At 35.2% G+C, this 16,483-nt stretch overlaps 1 protein-coding gene across 1 annotated transcript; it reads left to right on the top strand.

The window, feature by feature from the left end:
* Positions 1-856: 856 nt before the first annotated feature.
* LOC113418142 (chitinase-3-like protein 1) lies at positions 857-15,636 on the top strand. Its single transcript, XM_026676875.2, has 10 exons — positions 857-1,325; positions 1,704-1,733; positions 3,914-4,115; positions 5,851-5,907; positions 7,572-7,722; positions 8,406-8,533; positions 11,807-11,942; positions 12,053-12,235; positions 14,444-14,560; positions 15,124-15,636. Exons 1-10 carry the CDS (start codon positions 1,301-1,303, stop codon positions 15,256-15,258), a joined length of 1,164 nt encoding a protein of 387 aa, XP_026532660.1. The 5' UTR covers positions 857-1,300; the 3' UTR covers positions 15,259-15,636.
* Positions 15,637-16,483: the final 847 nt, after the last annotated feature.

Raw genomic sequence — 16,483 nt, forward strand, 5'->3', positions numbered from 1 at the left:
GGACTTGTTGCTGAGTGTTCAACAATTCTTCTCACCAGACCTGCCTTTCTATCTACAATTACTCTATAAAAGCTTCCACACAATCACACAGTTCTGATTCCACACAGTGAGGGGTTACAGTCATGTCTTCATTCATGGAGCTCTACACAGATACATGGATATATCAAGATATGCATTTGGGGAATAGCTCAGGATATAAGGAACCTGATTAATATTTCCCCACTCCAAGACTGACTAATCATGAGTCTTAAAGACTAAACTGATTATCCCTTACAGTATTGTCTGAGCATAATTTAAGGAGTTGTTTTTTAATCTTTAAACCGGATAGGTGATTCTTGATTTATAAGCACAATTGAGCCCAACATTTCTTTTGCTAAACAAGGCAGTTGTTAAGTGAGTTTTGCCCCATATCACAACCTTTCTTGCCATAGTTGTTAAGTGAATCACTGCAGTTGTTACAGGTAGTACATAGTTGTTAAGTGAATGGCTTCCTCAATGACGTTGCTTGTCAGAAGGCCCCAGAAAGTAATCACACAAGCCAGGATACAGCAACCATTATAAACACATACCAGTTGCCAAGTGTCTGGATTTTGGTCCTGTGACCATGAGAGTGTTGCAAAAATCGTAAGCGTGAAAAATAATTATAAGTCACATTTTCAGTGCTGTTGTAACTTCAGACAGTCACTAAATGAATGGTTGCAAGTTGAAGACTACCCGATATGAGAGACTGTTCATCTGAACTTGTCTGAAAGTGAAGGTCATCAGGAGAAATCTTATTAAATGTGTCTTCACTTTTTAAGAGTGATTTGTTGTACACATAGAAACGAGCTTATCAGCAATTTGTGGAATGCTCTCCACAGGACGGAATGCACTCCGCAGGAGGGAGCCAGGCTTTTCAGCCAAGCCTTTTCAGTTGAGCTTAATTGTGTCTGCTATTTTTATGAGTTTTACTTACAGGATGAAAAATATTTTTTTTAAAATCATTAAATAAAAAGGGATCACAGATGAGATTTTCATGGATTTAGAGCTGGAAGAGATATGAAGCCTAAAAACTTGTTCTGCTGTGCTTTTCCATTTAGACAGACGTAAAGTAAAAATAAAGGAATCCTGATATCGTCCCAGTGCTTGCAACATAACAGCAATTGCACAACAATCATTCCAGGAACAGAAAAACAATTCCTCCTAAAAGAGACTACAAGCCTCTTAAGTGACTATAAATAAGAGGAGGGCCACAATATAGGTATCATTTTGTAAAGAAGCAACATTTCTACCGTGGTGCAGTTGCACACTGGGAACCAGGATGGCTCAACTGTCAATATGGATTGGTAAGTCTCTGCTCTTGTCCTTTAATGTTAAGTTATGATCTCATATGCAGAATTTCCATGATTTGTACTGGCAGTTCAGATGACACTACAGTTTTGTGCTCGTGATGTGAACAAGACACAGATTAGATGAAATAATCTTTTGAACATTGATGATGATATACCTTAAAGTTGCTGAAAGAAAATTTGTTGCCTGGGTGGAAAAATCCCATGAGGCTGTCCAGCTTAGGGAGCCTGATATATCTTATTGATTTCAAATACTTGTATTAATTGAAGAACTTCCCTTTGGCCACAGAAGGGTATGAACTAAGAATTATGATCATTGTTTTAGCTTTGCTAGAATTTAATTTTCTTCTCTTGGCTTTGTTTGTTTTGTATTAGGCACTGCTACGCTGATATTTCTTCAAAATGGTATGTCACTATTTCCTGTGTGGGTGGAGGCAGGGGGAGGCATGTGAAATCATTCCAAATTAAAAATGTCTTAAGCTTTATTTGAATGAGAAAATATTACTTTCCCCATTCAAACATAATGAAGAAAGAAAAAGCAAAACTGGAATATCTTAATGGAACTTTGGCTGCTAAACAGCACAGCCGAACAAATAATTTGAGAACCAGTTGAAGAGGGTTTTTGCCTGAACAATGTTTCATGTGAGCTACTTCTTAAAAAGCTGTGAAATAAGACCCCTGATTCTAAAGAGGAAAATGAAGCAATACTTCACTTCATTACATATCACTCCACTTGCAGATGACAGCAAGCATAAGCTCAGCAGATGACTTATGAAGAACCAATGTTGTATCTTCGGGGTCTGCCAAAAGAGGCAACTGAAACAATGTGAAATAACTCAACAAAGCAAATTATGTCATTTCTGCTCCCCCCCAAATTGAATAGCATCACTTTTGCTGCACATTGTGTCTCATTGAGACATATTGCACCGCCTGACATAGGCCTGTTCAATCAGTACCCAGGAATATAGGTAGCACGAAAGTGATTGCTTAATGATCACTGAATGAGTGATACTTATGACTAGTCATCATACTTATGTTCAGCTCACAATTATGACATTACAGCATTCTGTAATTGCCATTTGCAACCTTTGCCACTTCCTAAAAGTAAGAATGATTAAGGAAACTGTCAGGAGATTGCATATTTATTTGCTTGTTTGCTTATTTGTTTGTTTGATTGTTTATTCAGTTTCTGTCTTTGCCCATCTCAACCAATGACTCTGGGTTAGAATTCTAAAACAATTAAAATAAATACGTATAACAGCCAAAATAATTAACTAATTAACAGTAAAGCCAAGACAAGGGCTCCTTACCACAATCAGAACTTCAGGCTTGGATGCACAGCCACATTTTTAAAGCCTTACGAAAGGCCAGTATGATTAGGACTATTCTAATCTCCGAGAGGAGAATATATTTCAGAGCAAGGGCTACATCCAAAAAGGCTGTATTCTAATCCCCGCCAGCCAGGATCTGCAACATATCCACTCTGCTAGATCAAACAGGGCAGGTAAAGACTCCTGGAAAAAGGCTGTCCTTCAAGTAACCCAGATCCAAGCCATGTAGAGTTTTAAAAGCAGCACCTTGAATTGAACCCGATGTTCAAACTGGTGTTAAATATGCTGTACATCTGGCACAATTTACTACCCACGCAGTCACATTGGGCACCAATTGAAATTTCTGAATGCTCATAGAAAGCACACTGCAGTAATTAAATGAGAGTTAAATGGGTGACAGTGAGCAGGATTTCCTGCTCCAGGAATGCAACTGATACAGCAGTCCAAAGCATGCAAAGGCTGTCTTAGCAATGGCTGCCATCTGCTCTTGGAGCAGGTATTGTGAGTCTAGAAGTTCCCCCAGATTGTGTATTGGGTCTGTTTGGAGTAGTGCCAACCCATCCAGAACTAAAAATGGAAGAACCTTGTCTTCAGAGGGGTGAATGGTAACCACATGGCATCCTTGCTTAAAAATGGCAACCAGAAATCATGGCATTTCTGTTGCAAAATGGTATGGTTGTGTGATGTGCTTTAGACTGACTTGCTTAGCAATGGAAATTCCAAGCATAATTGCCATTGTTAAGTGAGTACTATCTGTAGGACCTGCCCACCCAACAATTCAAAATCATGCAAATGCGAGTAGATAAATAGGTACCATTTTAGTGGAAAGGTAACAGCGTTCCATGCACCGGGGTTTATAGTCATGTTGACCAAATGACCACGGAAATGTCTTTGATAATGCTGGTTCCCTCCGCTAAGAAACGGAGATGAGCACCACCCCCTAGAGTTGAAAACAACTGGAAAATGACCTTTACCCTTATCTTACCTGTATGACTGTTCATTCCTGTTTACAATTCATAACATCACAAGATTAACAGAAAATATATTTTACCATACACGTGTGATGTTCTTGGAATTATCTTAAGTGAGTGCATGCAAATGATAGTTCTAGCACATTCAACTCAGGGCAAGAGTGCAAACTTGGAAGAAGCAGGATAGTATAAGTAGACCTGACAATGTCTGCATTCTTTAGACTGAATATCTCATGCCTTTTGTTTAACGCAACTTATTTTGTTTTCTTTCTTTTTTTAACAGTTTCTGCCTTTAACTTGGTTTGTTACTTCACCAGCTGGTCCCAGTACAGGGAAGCCCCAGCGGGCTTTGTCACTGATGACATTGAACCAGATCTTTGTACACACCTCATTTATGCTTTTGCTAATATATCAGGCAATCAAATCACCACCTACGAATGGAATGATGCTACTACCTATAACAACCTCAGGGGACTTAAAACTAGGTATGTACAGATGGGAGATCATATAATAACCAATGCACTCCAAAACACCATTAGTCACATCAGCTACTAACACTGAAGGGATGCTCAATTCATAGGATACTTGTTGACATAAGACTCTTCTTAAACTTAAACTGAGAGACTTGATATCCGTGGTTTAATCTCACATCAACATTTCTAATAGAATAACTGCTGCTGGGAGAATAATAATATATAATAATAATAATTAATATCAGGGCAAGAGTATTCACGAAAGAAGACAATCCTCCACCTTGATCTTCATGTATCCATTCTTCACACTGATATTTATACCAGGAAGAAAAAGCTTCTTCCTGATGCCATAACTGTTTGAAAAGAAACAAGTGTTATAAGAATTATGGTAAAGGAAAAAGATTGACTTCTTCCATGAATTGGTTCAACTGTTTGACTCTGCCAAGCAGTGGTTCTTTTTTCTTTTCCTCTTGTTACACATATTTCCATCACTTAAAAGTTGTCTTGACTATCACACTTTTCAATCTACAAAGGCACAATGACTTGAGTTCCATCAGGAAATCTACCCTTGGGATTTAATTTAAAAATGGAAGAGGAAATTTAAAAGTTTCATCCAGTAATCTATTCACTGGGTGGTTTACTAGACAGTGAATGGCATTTTTTCATAGATATATCTATGATATCCACAGCACAAACTACAAATATTATTGTAATGTTGCAATAAACGTTCAATACTTGTAATACAATGCTCCATTTTATGCGTCTCCTCTTACTTTTCAAATCACTTGGCAACTTCTGCATCAAAAGTCATCTTAAGTTTTCACAGGATAATAGAAACAGTAACATTGATTAGGAGGGTTTTTCTAGAAAGAAAGAAAGTTCTCAATGAATAGGACTTGGACTTTATCTTATAGAAGTTAAAAAAAATAAAGTGGCTAATGAAGTAATTGTGAATCAAGCTGAATCAAGAAAAATGGAAGGATATAGAGACAAGTTCTACTTAATTCTTCCCTCCTATTATTTTTCAACTTAGTATTTTATTAATAATAGTAAAATTTAATGGAATATAATAAGAAATATAAAATGGGGTGCAGTAATTATATTTTTAAGGAGTGTCTGAATGTCTTGACCAATGTCAGTTTCACTTCTTTGAATAATGTTAAAGGTACATAAGTTGCACTCAAGTGTGTGACAGAATGGGCATTTATTTACCTACACTATTCATAAAATTCCTCAGTTGCTTCTAGCAGTTAGATAATTTTAGATCAAAGGTAGGCATTGTAAGCCAGAATCTAGAATTTTGGAAGTATATTATGGGTGATTGCATAAAATGATTATCATGGTGAACATTCGCTAGCAGGCAACCAGGTTTGTTTCTTTCTTTTTAGATCTCTTCATGCCTACAGGGATATTATAATATATGCACCTTTCTTTTGTCTTCTTTTTTTTTTAACACAAATGTGCAGTGCCAAGTAAAGCAATAGATTACAATTACTGCTCTCTTTTCTGCTGAAGGGGTCTTTGTTGAGCATAGGAGCATCTGTAAGAAAAGATGATGAAAGAATCAGTGCTTTTTGTGTTGCAGATGCAATGACTACTAGGCTATCTAGCAGACACTATAGGCTCATTGGCACTATAGGCATACAAATATTTTTTACTTTGAACTTAATAGTTAGAAAGAGGATCAGAAATGAAAATATGGACAATTATATTGAGTATAACTGAGCGTTTACATTTACTTTTTCAGGAATCCCAACCTGAAGATTCTTCTGTCTGTTGGTGGAGCTAATTTAGGCTCTAGACCGTAAGTATAGAACTGTCAGTTTATTTGTTTGTTTGACCTCCAAACCAGAGGTAACTGAATTGTTGACTGAGTTATTTTAAATGAGATTTCCATGATAACTGCAGCACAATGGGAAAGAGGTACCAGTTCCAACGCTGATCAGGGGTCTTATAACAGAGTCACCTTGTAAGGAAGACAGGCCGCATTGAAATTTAATGAAATAAATAAATACATAAATATATACCGTGTTTCTCATATAATAAGGCCGGGTCTTTTTTTTTTTTGAGCTCCGAAAAAATGGCTAGGTCATCATGACTTAATTCCCCCCCTTGCATCTTCAGGCGGGCGAGCGGCGACAGCTTAGATGTTGACCTCGGTGTTGGTGGGGCACTTCGTATCGGGGTCAACGCAGGCAGCACCATATCCGGGTGTGCAACAAAAGTACTTCCTAACAGCAAACCCCCCCACCATTCCCCCCCATTTCGCATGTTTTAATATAGGCCTTAATTTGGGGGGAGGGGCTTAATTTCATTTCATGCCTATAAAACATGCTGGGACTTCCTATTGGGGGAGGCCATACTGTTGGAGAAACAGGGTAGTTTGGTCATTATTTAGCTTCTCCTCATAGTGAGCTGATCCCTTAAAATTAACTATTTTTTCCTGCTAAAGGCTGCATTTGAAAAATCATAACCTATATCTGTCTTCCTCATCTCCCTAGTCTCCACTTGTTCACATATAGAGAATACTTTCCCAAGGTGATGTCTAAATGTGCTGGAACTGCAACTGTGATACATACATGCATATATGCATGCATACATACATACATACACACACGCATACACATTTGTTTGTATACACACACACACACAGCCTGACATAAATTGAGTTTTACTTATACTGAATCATTTGCAAAGGGTATATCTATTTAGATTCTCAGTCATCCAGGTCATGATTGTCTCAAAAGCACTTTTCAAAAGGCATCTGGGCTTTCTTTGTTTTTCCTTAAAGATGCCCCCCATCCAGTCAGAACTGGTGAAGCTTCTTGAATGAGAAGTGAAATGTCTTCAAGAAAAAAATGAAGAAAGTCCAATTGCCTTTTGAAAAAGCACCTTTGAGAGAGGTTGGCAAAGAGTAACTTTGAACTGAAACCATTTTGTGCTGTGTAGCAGGTCACCACTTTTCTACAGCTTTAAAAAGCTAGACAGAAACTGAAAAGGGAGAGGAAGGGTTATAGACCTTTGTATCTCTGCAGAATTTAATAGACAAAGTGTGTATCAAATTGAATTCTGAATCTTTAGAATTCAAGTCCTTTGACACTTTTTAATGATGATGATGTCCAGCTTTTAAATTCTCTTTCCACTAATACCAATCATATTATGGAAGCTTTGAGGGGTTTGGGGATGTAATAGTGGAAGAGAACTGACAACTTAAATTTTAGTTTTGAAAAGATAGTGATTTTATTAGTCAGTAAAAAGCCAGCTTGCAAGTACAATTTGTTTTGAGTGTAGTTGTTTCTGTTACTGCTTATTTATTTCATTTATATAGCTGTCCATCTCAGCAAATGACCCTGGGCAGCTTGCAATATTAGAAAGCATGTTGCACATCTCTTAAAATGTCTCAATTATATTCCTTTTAAAAAATGTTCTTTTTAAAATCTGATTCTCTCTCTCTCCCATTTATAACAGCTTTCAGAATATAAATACCTCTCCAGCCACACGCTCAGAATTTGTAGCATCTGTGATCAGCTTTCTTCGGAGCAATAATTTTGATGGTCTTGATATTGCTTGGCATAGGCCAAGCCAGAATGATAAAAGGAATTTGGTTAAGCTGGTTCAGGTACATGTATATTAAATCGTCTTTTTGTAAATTGTAAAAGGATATGACTTTCCTTCCTCTATGCATATTAGAGATTTGTACAATCATTCCATTCCACCAGAACACTGCCTCAGTTATTCAAATATACTGATTATCCTTATGAGGACAGTTTCCTCCCATGTTTGTCTCTCTACTTTCTGATTTTGATTTTTTTCCTCAATCAAATGATAAAGATTTTCTTCAGAAGCTCACCATTTCCTGAATCATTCAAATTCACAAACTTTTTGAAGTGCTACTCCTTTTCTTTACAATAAATCAATTCCCTCACATTTTACTTCAATTATACTTCTCCCAATCTTCACCTGTAGTACTTTACAGCTCAAGTGATCATTCTCTGGCTTCCAAAGAATTTATGTTCTGTAGACTTTTAGAAGGTGTGTGTGTGTGTGTGTGTGTGTGTGTGTGTGTGTGTGTAGGAGGGGGAAGGAGCAAACAATTTTTAAGCCAGTTCTTTTGCTGTGGAGTTGCTGTGGAGTTGCTCTGCAGACAACACAGCCTATTGTAGTAAATTAAAAAAGCTGAAAATACTTGCAATAAAAGAAAATTCTTGCTGCTTTTCTACTGTATATAATTTAAGAACTTGCAAGTTAAATCTTTTTACCATTTATTAAATCACAATAATGATTTCAATTGATGTCATTTAGGACCTGAATGTAGCATTCCGCTATGAGGCCCGGAGGAATCCAAAGAGGCAAAATCTCATATTGAGTGTGGCAGTACCAGCTGGAAAAGAAGCTATTGATAATGGCTTTGATATCCCAAATATTGCTAGGCAAGTATTCTTATTATCATGACTCATAAAATACATACAGATATGAACATATATTGATGAGCTATCCCAAATGAACATTTCTAATTTATTATTTTTTCATACTTGTCTAGTTTAAAAGTTTCTGATAAATTTGATTTATCGCTGAAAACAGAACATTTTTAAATAAATGAAAAAAAAAGCAAATTAAATACAGGTAGTCCTCAAGTTATGACCACAATTGAGCCCAAAATTTCTGTTGCTAAGTGAAACATTTGTTAAATGAATTTTGCCCCATTTTACAATCTTTCTTGCCACAGTTGTTAAGTGAATCACTGCAGTTATTAAATTAGTAACACAGTTGTTAAGTGAATCTGGTTTGTCCATTGACTTGCTTGTAAGAAGGTGGCCAGCACACTGCAACTGTCATAAATATGAGTTGGTTGCCAAGCATCCAAATTTTGATGCTGTAACTATGGGGATCCTACAAATGGTTGTGTGAAAAATGGTCATAAGCCACTTTTTTCAGTACTGTCGTAACTTTGAATGATCACTAAATGAACTGCTGTAAGTTGAGGTCTACCTTGAGTGGATCAAACCATTTCAAGACATGTGCAAGGAGAATAAACAGTTTATTTACATTACTTGCATAACTTTCTTTAAAGTTCTTTAAAGCAGAACGGTGTTAAGGTTTTAATTAAAATTCACATTTTAGAAATGTATGATTTCATCTTAACTGTATTCATAAAAGTTAATTAAGTGTGTTACACTCAGAATTCCTATTAAAATTCAATGTGAGGTAATGGCTTTTTTCACAACCTTTACAGATACTTAAAGTTTATTAAATTATTGAATTGAATTTTAATTCAAAATTATAGGCCCATATCCCTTTTAAATGTTGATTATAAAATATTTATGTCCATAATGGCAGAAAGATTGAAAAAAACCCTTAATCAGATCATTCATAGAGACCAAAACGGATTCTTACCGAATAGACAAATTAAAAATAATACCAGAATGGTATTGAATATAATAGAATATTATGAAGCAAACCCAGGAAAACAATTGGCAATGGTCCTCCTCAATGTGCAAAAGGCATTTGACAATGTTAATTGGCAGTTCATAATACAACAATTAAAAAGTATGCAATTTGGCAATAAATTTATTAAATTGATTTTGACAATGTATACGACACAGATGGCCAGTGTAATAATGAATGGTGACAGAACAGAAACATTCAATATTAACAAGGGAGTAAGGCAGGGAGGCCCACTGTCTCCCCTTCTCTTTATTCTTATCTTAGAAAACTTATTGGAAGACATTAGGAAAAATGTAGAAATCAAAGGGGCTTTAATTAAAAAGGAGCATTATAAGGTACAGGCATTTGCCAATGATGTAGTATTTTTTTGGGTAGATCCAGAGGATACGGAAGTAAAATTAATAAAGGAAATAGAGGAATTTGGCAAGGTCGCAGGCCTTAAGATATATAAAAACAAAACAAAATTATTGACTAAAAATTTAAAAGATAAGCAAAAAAAAGAATTAGAAGGAAAATTGGGAATGCAAAGTGTGAAAAAGGTAAAATATTTAGGCATTTGGTTAACAGCAAGATGCTCTTCAATCTAAAAAGATAACTATGACAAATTAATAATACAAATCAAAAAAGAATTGGAAATTATAGCTATCACTACTGGGGAAAATTGCGCAATTAAAATGTCTACCCTACCAAAAATGCTATATCTTTTTCAAACTGTACCAATAAGATTGGATAAAACCTTTTTTAGAGAATTAGATTGAATAATAAGTAAATTTGTTTGGGATGGGGAAAAAAGCTAAGATAAAAATGAAATTGTTACAGGATAAAAGAGAAAGGGGTGACTCTGGACTCCCTGACTGGGAAATGTATCATCAGGCTGCGGCTATGGTATGGATTAAAGATTGGATCAACCTGGAAAATAGAAGAGTATTGTCGATAGAGGGTCACGACTTGCAGAGAGGGTGGCATAGTTTCCTATGGGATGGGAAATGTAAACAGCATGCATATTTTCAGAGACACATGATTAGAGATTCATTAATTCAGATATGGAACAAGATTAAAAAGAATCATTATACTAAAATACCGAACTGGCTGTCAACTATGGAAGCACAAAGCTACCCAAATGCAATGGATCTGGGGAAAAAGAGGAATTACAAAGACCTATTAGACACACATGGAAGATTAAAAACAAGACAAGAATTACAGCAACAAAATATAAAGATAGATTGGTGGCCATACATGCAAATTCAGGCAAGATATCATAAGGACGAAGAACAATTTGGTTTCTGCATGGAAAAGCATCAATTAGATAAAATTCTACAAGAAATGGAAAAGAAAATAATTAGCAAGAATATATAACTTTCTACTAGATTTTAAAATGGAAGAGGAGGTGGTCAAAGAGACGATGGTGGCAAGGGCGAAAAATATAGATCTGGAAAATTGGGAGAGAATGTTGGGATCAAATTACAAACTAATTACATCCAGAGCATACAAGGAAAATCAATACAAAACATTCTACAGATGGCACCTTCCTCCCGCTAGATTGGCAAAAAAGTTTAACTCAGACTCAAATTGTTGGAAATATGGAAAAGAAAAAGGCACTTATTTTCATACCTGGTGGACATGCCAGGAAGTGAAAAAATATTGGAATACAATTAGACAATGGATAGAAGAAATCACGAATCAGAAAACTGAATTTAATCCGGAACGTTTTTATTTTAAATGTTTTAAATGCAATAAAAAGTTTTAAATGCAATAAAAAAGATAGATATATTATGTTACATATATTAACAGCTTCAACGATTTCGTACGCACAATTATGGAAGGAAAAAAGGGTTCCACTGGAAGGCATGGTTATAAAAAAAAAATAGATTGTATAGAGATGGACAGGCTAACGATGAAAATAAAAGACAGAGAAGATTCAATTTATTATAGGGCCTGGGATGCCTGGTATGAGTGGTTTAGAAATAAAAAGATAATAAAATGGCAATTAGGAAAAGACTGAGGGAATATGTAAATATGTAAATATACCATGGAGAAAATTGAGATGTAAAGATAAAAGATATTGATTCATAGTAAGAGTAAGATGTAATGGTAAAGGAATAAGTAAATACATATACTGACAAATGTGAGGAGATGCAAAAGATGTCTTGATGTTGATAACAATGTATACAGTTTTATTTTATGTTTTTAAAATTTGGAAACTTAATAAAATTTATTTTTAAAAAAGTTTATTAAATTATTATTCATTTTCCCTATAGATTTGCAGATTTGCTTAATTTCATGACCTTTGATTTTCATGGTTACTGGCCAGATCATAGTCACCCTTATACTGGCCACGGAAGTCCCCTTAGGAAGAGCAGAGTTGACAAAGGAGCTGCATCCTCTTATAACGTTGTAAGTTATCTAATTGTGAACTTTTTCAAGTAGGTTTGAAATACTATATTTGACTTTGACCCTAATTGATGACCCCTGATCATCGTGAATACTTACATCTTCTTTTTCAGGACTACGCTGTGAGATATTTGAAGACCAAAGGTGCCCCTGATGGGAAAATCATTATGGGAATTCCTACCTATGGACGAACTTTCACTCTTTCTTCTGCACAGACTGGGGTTGGAGCTCCCGCCTCTGGCCCTGGGCTAGCTGGCACATTCACAAAAATAGCAGGAGCCCTGGCATATTATGAGGTAAAAATCATTTTAGAGGTTTTCCTACTTGCACCTAAGCATGGTATCATGGCAACATACTTTTTCTGCTGTATCCCCTTCATCTCCTTCCCAATCTATGAATGAGGCAAGTTTAGGTTGTTCTTAGCATAACTAATGATTGACCTAGTATTTTAACTTTAATAATTGCCCTTATTTTAAAGCCATTTAAGAATTGCTTCAAGATATGTAAAATCTGTTAGGCTTTGTCATCTGTAACCTGGGAGGGAAATCAAGTGACTTGAAACAGAGGCAAGATTGCCAATTGGGAGAGCAGATTTCATTCTTTTATAGTTTTATCTTTCCGTCAATATCCTATATATGTACACACACAGAGTACATACATACACTATTTCTAATATATTCATGTTGAAGAAAGTTAGCACCCACACCCGTCCTAGAAGAATGAAATATTTTAGGAAATATTAAAAAGGCAGAATATTATATATCCCTGGATGAGAAAAGGAGAAACATGCTCTTGGACAGCAGCCCCCACCTTTGACTGGGCCATCTTATCTATAAGACAAATGGCCTTCAGCTCCAGGGTGATAGGATTAGCCCTCACTCAAGATCTAAATCAGGATAAAAACATAATACACCCTTTCAGAACACAACCCAGAAAGATTCAACCAAGCTTGGGACATAGACAGCCTATAAGGTTAGCTGGAGTCCACCTGGAACTGAACCCAGATGGACATTTCTTCCAACAATGTGAAGGATCAATAGGAATCCCACAGGATTATAGTGCACAGTACTGTATTTAATCCTATCACTATGCTTGTCCTGTTTTTTATAGTCCCTCCATGCTGAGGATAAACTTAGACAGCAAGGCACATTTTATATTTGTGTAATTTTCCATTTTGATTACAACACTGAATTCCACTGAGAAAAGAAACTGTTATGGAGAAACAATTTGAGAACTGCTTCCAAATTAAAGGAAGCAAAGAAGGGAACATTAAAAGGGACAGATATCAAAAGAGGATGCTTGATAATTCTTTTAATCTTTTGCATTAAGACTGTACATGAAGAGGAAATCTTCATCTAGTTAAACCAAAAGAAGGAAAAACCAGGTCTCAGGCTATACGATGTTTAGGAAGCACAAATATTGTGTTTTATGATGCAACAAGAAACAGCCAACTGGAATTCCAAAAAAACACTTTGAGCCAATCAGCTGCTAAAAAGACAGCTCTTAAAAAAACACAGGAAAGGTTGGATTAGCATGTACATTTTAAGAGTCGTTTTGCACATGGTTGTTCGTGTACTAGGACACTCATTTCCTTCCAATTGTGGACTGTTTTAGGATGTGCTAGTTCTCAGAATCATGTTCCATTGCCTTAAGTTGCTAACATTATTGGATTCATTGACAATTAGAGAATGATTAGACATTCTCAAAATAGTATCAATAAAACCTGAATAATTAAAACAAGGTTGCTTCCTCAGAGAAGACCATTTCTTCTGTACATGCATCTCTGTACATACATCTCCTATAGATGGAACGTAAAATGGTCCTCCACTGATTATTTTAATATGGATGTTGATCGATATGGAATCAGACTTTTTCAGCTATTTAGGCCCTAGAATTAGAAGAATTAGAAGAAAGTGCAAATAACTAAACAGAGATTGGTAATAGCTTGGCAGCCAAATTAACTATTTCCAAGGTATATAATGATAACAACTACATAGATCAATCAGAAATAATATAGACTTCTGTACTTATTGAAGCTTCCAAACCACTTTTAAATACTATCTCAGACATTTAAAAAAATTACAGCGATCCAGTTGGAATAATCTGTGAATGGTAATGCTGACCAGTCTTTCTTATCAATAGCAACAGAAAAAACCTACAGATGATGATGACATATCGTCTGAAACTGGTAAACAGTGTCTAATTATTTAAGATCACCTGAGTATATGACAACAGCATCAGTGGTGAAACTCACCCATTATAGTACAAGCTGAATATAAGGGAGCATATCTCACATATCTCACATATAATATACCAATTTTCCAGATCTAGAGATATCAATCCATTTTATCTCCATCAGCAATCCAAAGCATTTGCTAAAATGACAAACACAGGTAGAAAAAAAGATGATCCAGATGTAGATAACAGTCATTCCTAACTTCAAAAGAGAGCCAGACAATTTACTGACATCACAATATTTATCCTTTCTAATTTATTACTGACAGGTTTGTAGTTTTAATCATGGTGCCACAAAAGAAAAGATTGAAGAGCAAGATGTCCCCTATTCCTATAAAGGGAACCAATGGGTGGGCTATGAAGATGAAACAAGTGTTCAAATTAAGGCAAGTATTGTACGATGATTATTTATTACTTAAGTACTAATGGTGGTGATACAAATAGTGTGCAAAAGGGTTGAAAAGAACTACTTCATTTGCTCAAAAAAGAAGGCAAAAATGTTGTAGAAAAATCTCACTTCTATGCAATAGGGCAATTTTAGGCACACTTTCCTGGATTGGGAGACCCTGTACTCATTCACTCATGCTCTGGTCATCCACTGCAATGTGCTCTACATAGAGCAACTACCTCAAAGAATATTTGGAAACTACAACTGGCATAGAATGCAAAAGCATGGACCATTCTAGGCGCTCCTAGAATGGCCCATAATATCATGAGCCTAATAATGTTATCTGCTTGAATGCTATTTCCTGATCTTCTAGTGACTGATATACAAACAAATTCAAATTTGGGAAACAATAAGCCCTTTTGAAGATTTGAGACAAAGTGAAGATTGATACACTTCTGTGTGTGGTTTATGAGATAAAAAGTTCATGTAAGTTCATATTTGTTACAGAGTGGATATTGTGTTTGGGATTTTATTTCATTCCTTTCCCTCTCCCTCCTTTAGGTTCAGTATGCAAAAAACAACAATTTGGGAGGTGTTATGGTTTGGTCACTTGATCAAGATGATTTTTCAGGTACCTTCTGCAAGAATGGCAATTATCCACTACTTGCTGCTATTAAAAATGAACTAAATAAATAAGAACATGTATTTGCAAAAAAAAAAAAAAGCCCCAATTTTAAATATCAATAGAATCTTACAGGTTAAGTCAAATTTTGGCTTTCTCTTAGGGATTAAAAATAAATTCTTACTTCTAAGTACTATACATGCTTAAAGTAGCATTACAAATAACTAGTTATTAGTTTTGTATTATTTCATTTCCTATTATGTATTGTGTATTTCCATTTTTTTTACTATTTCTGCAGGCAGTATGTGTTCTTTTGACATTATGCCTAGGCTTTCATTATATAAATAAATACTTGATCTTGATTATACTGTATTAAAAATGTTCATACGGTTCATTAAATGTGCTATCTCAAAAAAAAGTAATACTTTCAATAAAAGATTTGCCTCCCTTTACTTTGGTATTCTATATATCAGAAACTATGTTTATTCTTTTGATGAATGGAAGATGGTGAAGTGGAGCGCTTTTTCTTCAAAACACACCTTTTTCTAAAATAATTTTGTTTACAGTTGTAAACTATCACCCTGGACAATTCAGCTGCCCCTTCTTTGAACATCAATAAATTAATTCAATTTGATTTATGGACAAGCATTATATTACTTTTGTAGAATGAATATAAGCTAGATTCTGCAATAAATATCAAGCTGGATATTTTTTTTTACAAGTAACTCTTGTACTTAACTGTTTTAGTATGATTGAAAGGGAATATCTTCCTTTGAGCACATTTTTGGCTTCAACATATTAGAAAATATCAGTGAGAGAAAAATGTATGATGTTACTGGGATAATAATATATTGAAGTTGAAGAGAAGAATTGGCTACTATTTGAGCACATGGACAAATTGTTTTCTAATTAGTTAATTTGAAATTAAAGTATAAACTGCACCTAAAATTTGGTGACCTGACTAAACACACAGTGGGTAACTATACTAAGCTTTTTACATAATACAGTGCACTCAGTCCCAGAGAATTCACATACAGTGTAGCCTATTTCAAATGATGACAAAATGGTCCCTAATGACTGATCATCAGCATAATTCAACTCAGATTTACATGTTCTCATGAAACCCATATTTATAGTTCTATATAAGCTCTGTCTGCTAAAATTAATTTGGTATGAAAATGCATATATAAAACACAAGCATCAGGAAGACCAGAAAAAAATGTGCTAACCCATTTTCCCACCAGCTGTTTAAAAACAACAAATGCAAACTAACTTTGTGAGAAGGAGGATCTGAAAGTG

The sequence above is a fragment of the Notechis scutatus genome, chromosome 3 (assembly GCF_049901735.1).
Source record: "Notechis scutatus isolate UNSWTSFEM ecotype Mainland chromosome 3, rNotScu1.2, whole genome shotgun sequence".
Classification (NCBI taxonomy): domain Eukaryota; kingdom Metazoa; phylum Chordata; class Lepidosauria; order Squamata; family Elapidae; genus Notechis; species Notechis scutatus.

Bases quoted from the DNA above. Each gene is read 5' to 3' on its own strand.
- LOC113418142 (XM_026676875.2), top strand. From the start codon at position 1,301: ATGGCTCAACTGTCAATATGGATTG. The intron at 8,534-11,806 runs GCAAGTATTCTT...TTTTCCCTATAG, and splicing joins GATATCCCAAATATTGCTAG to ATTTGCAGATTTGCTTAATT. The intron at 14,561-15,123 runs GCAAGTATTGTA...TCCCTCCTTTAG, and splicing joins AAACAAGTGTTCAAATTAAG to GTTCAGTATGCAAAAAACAA.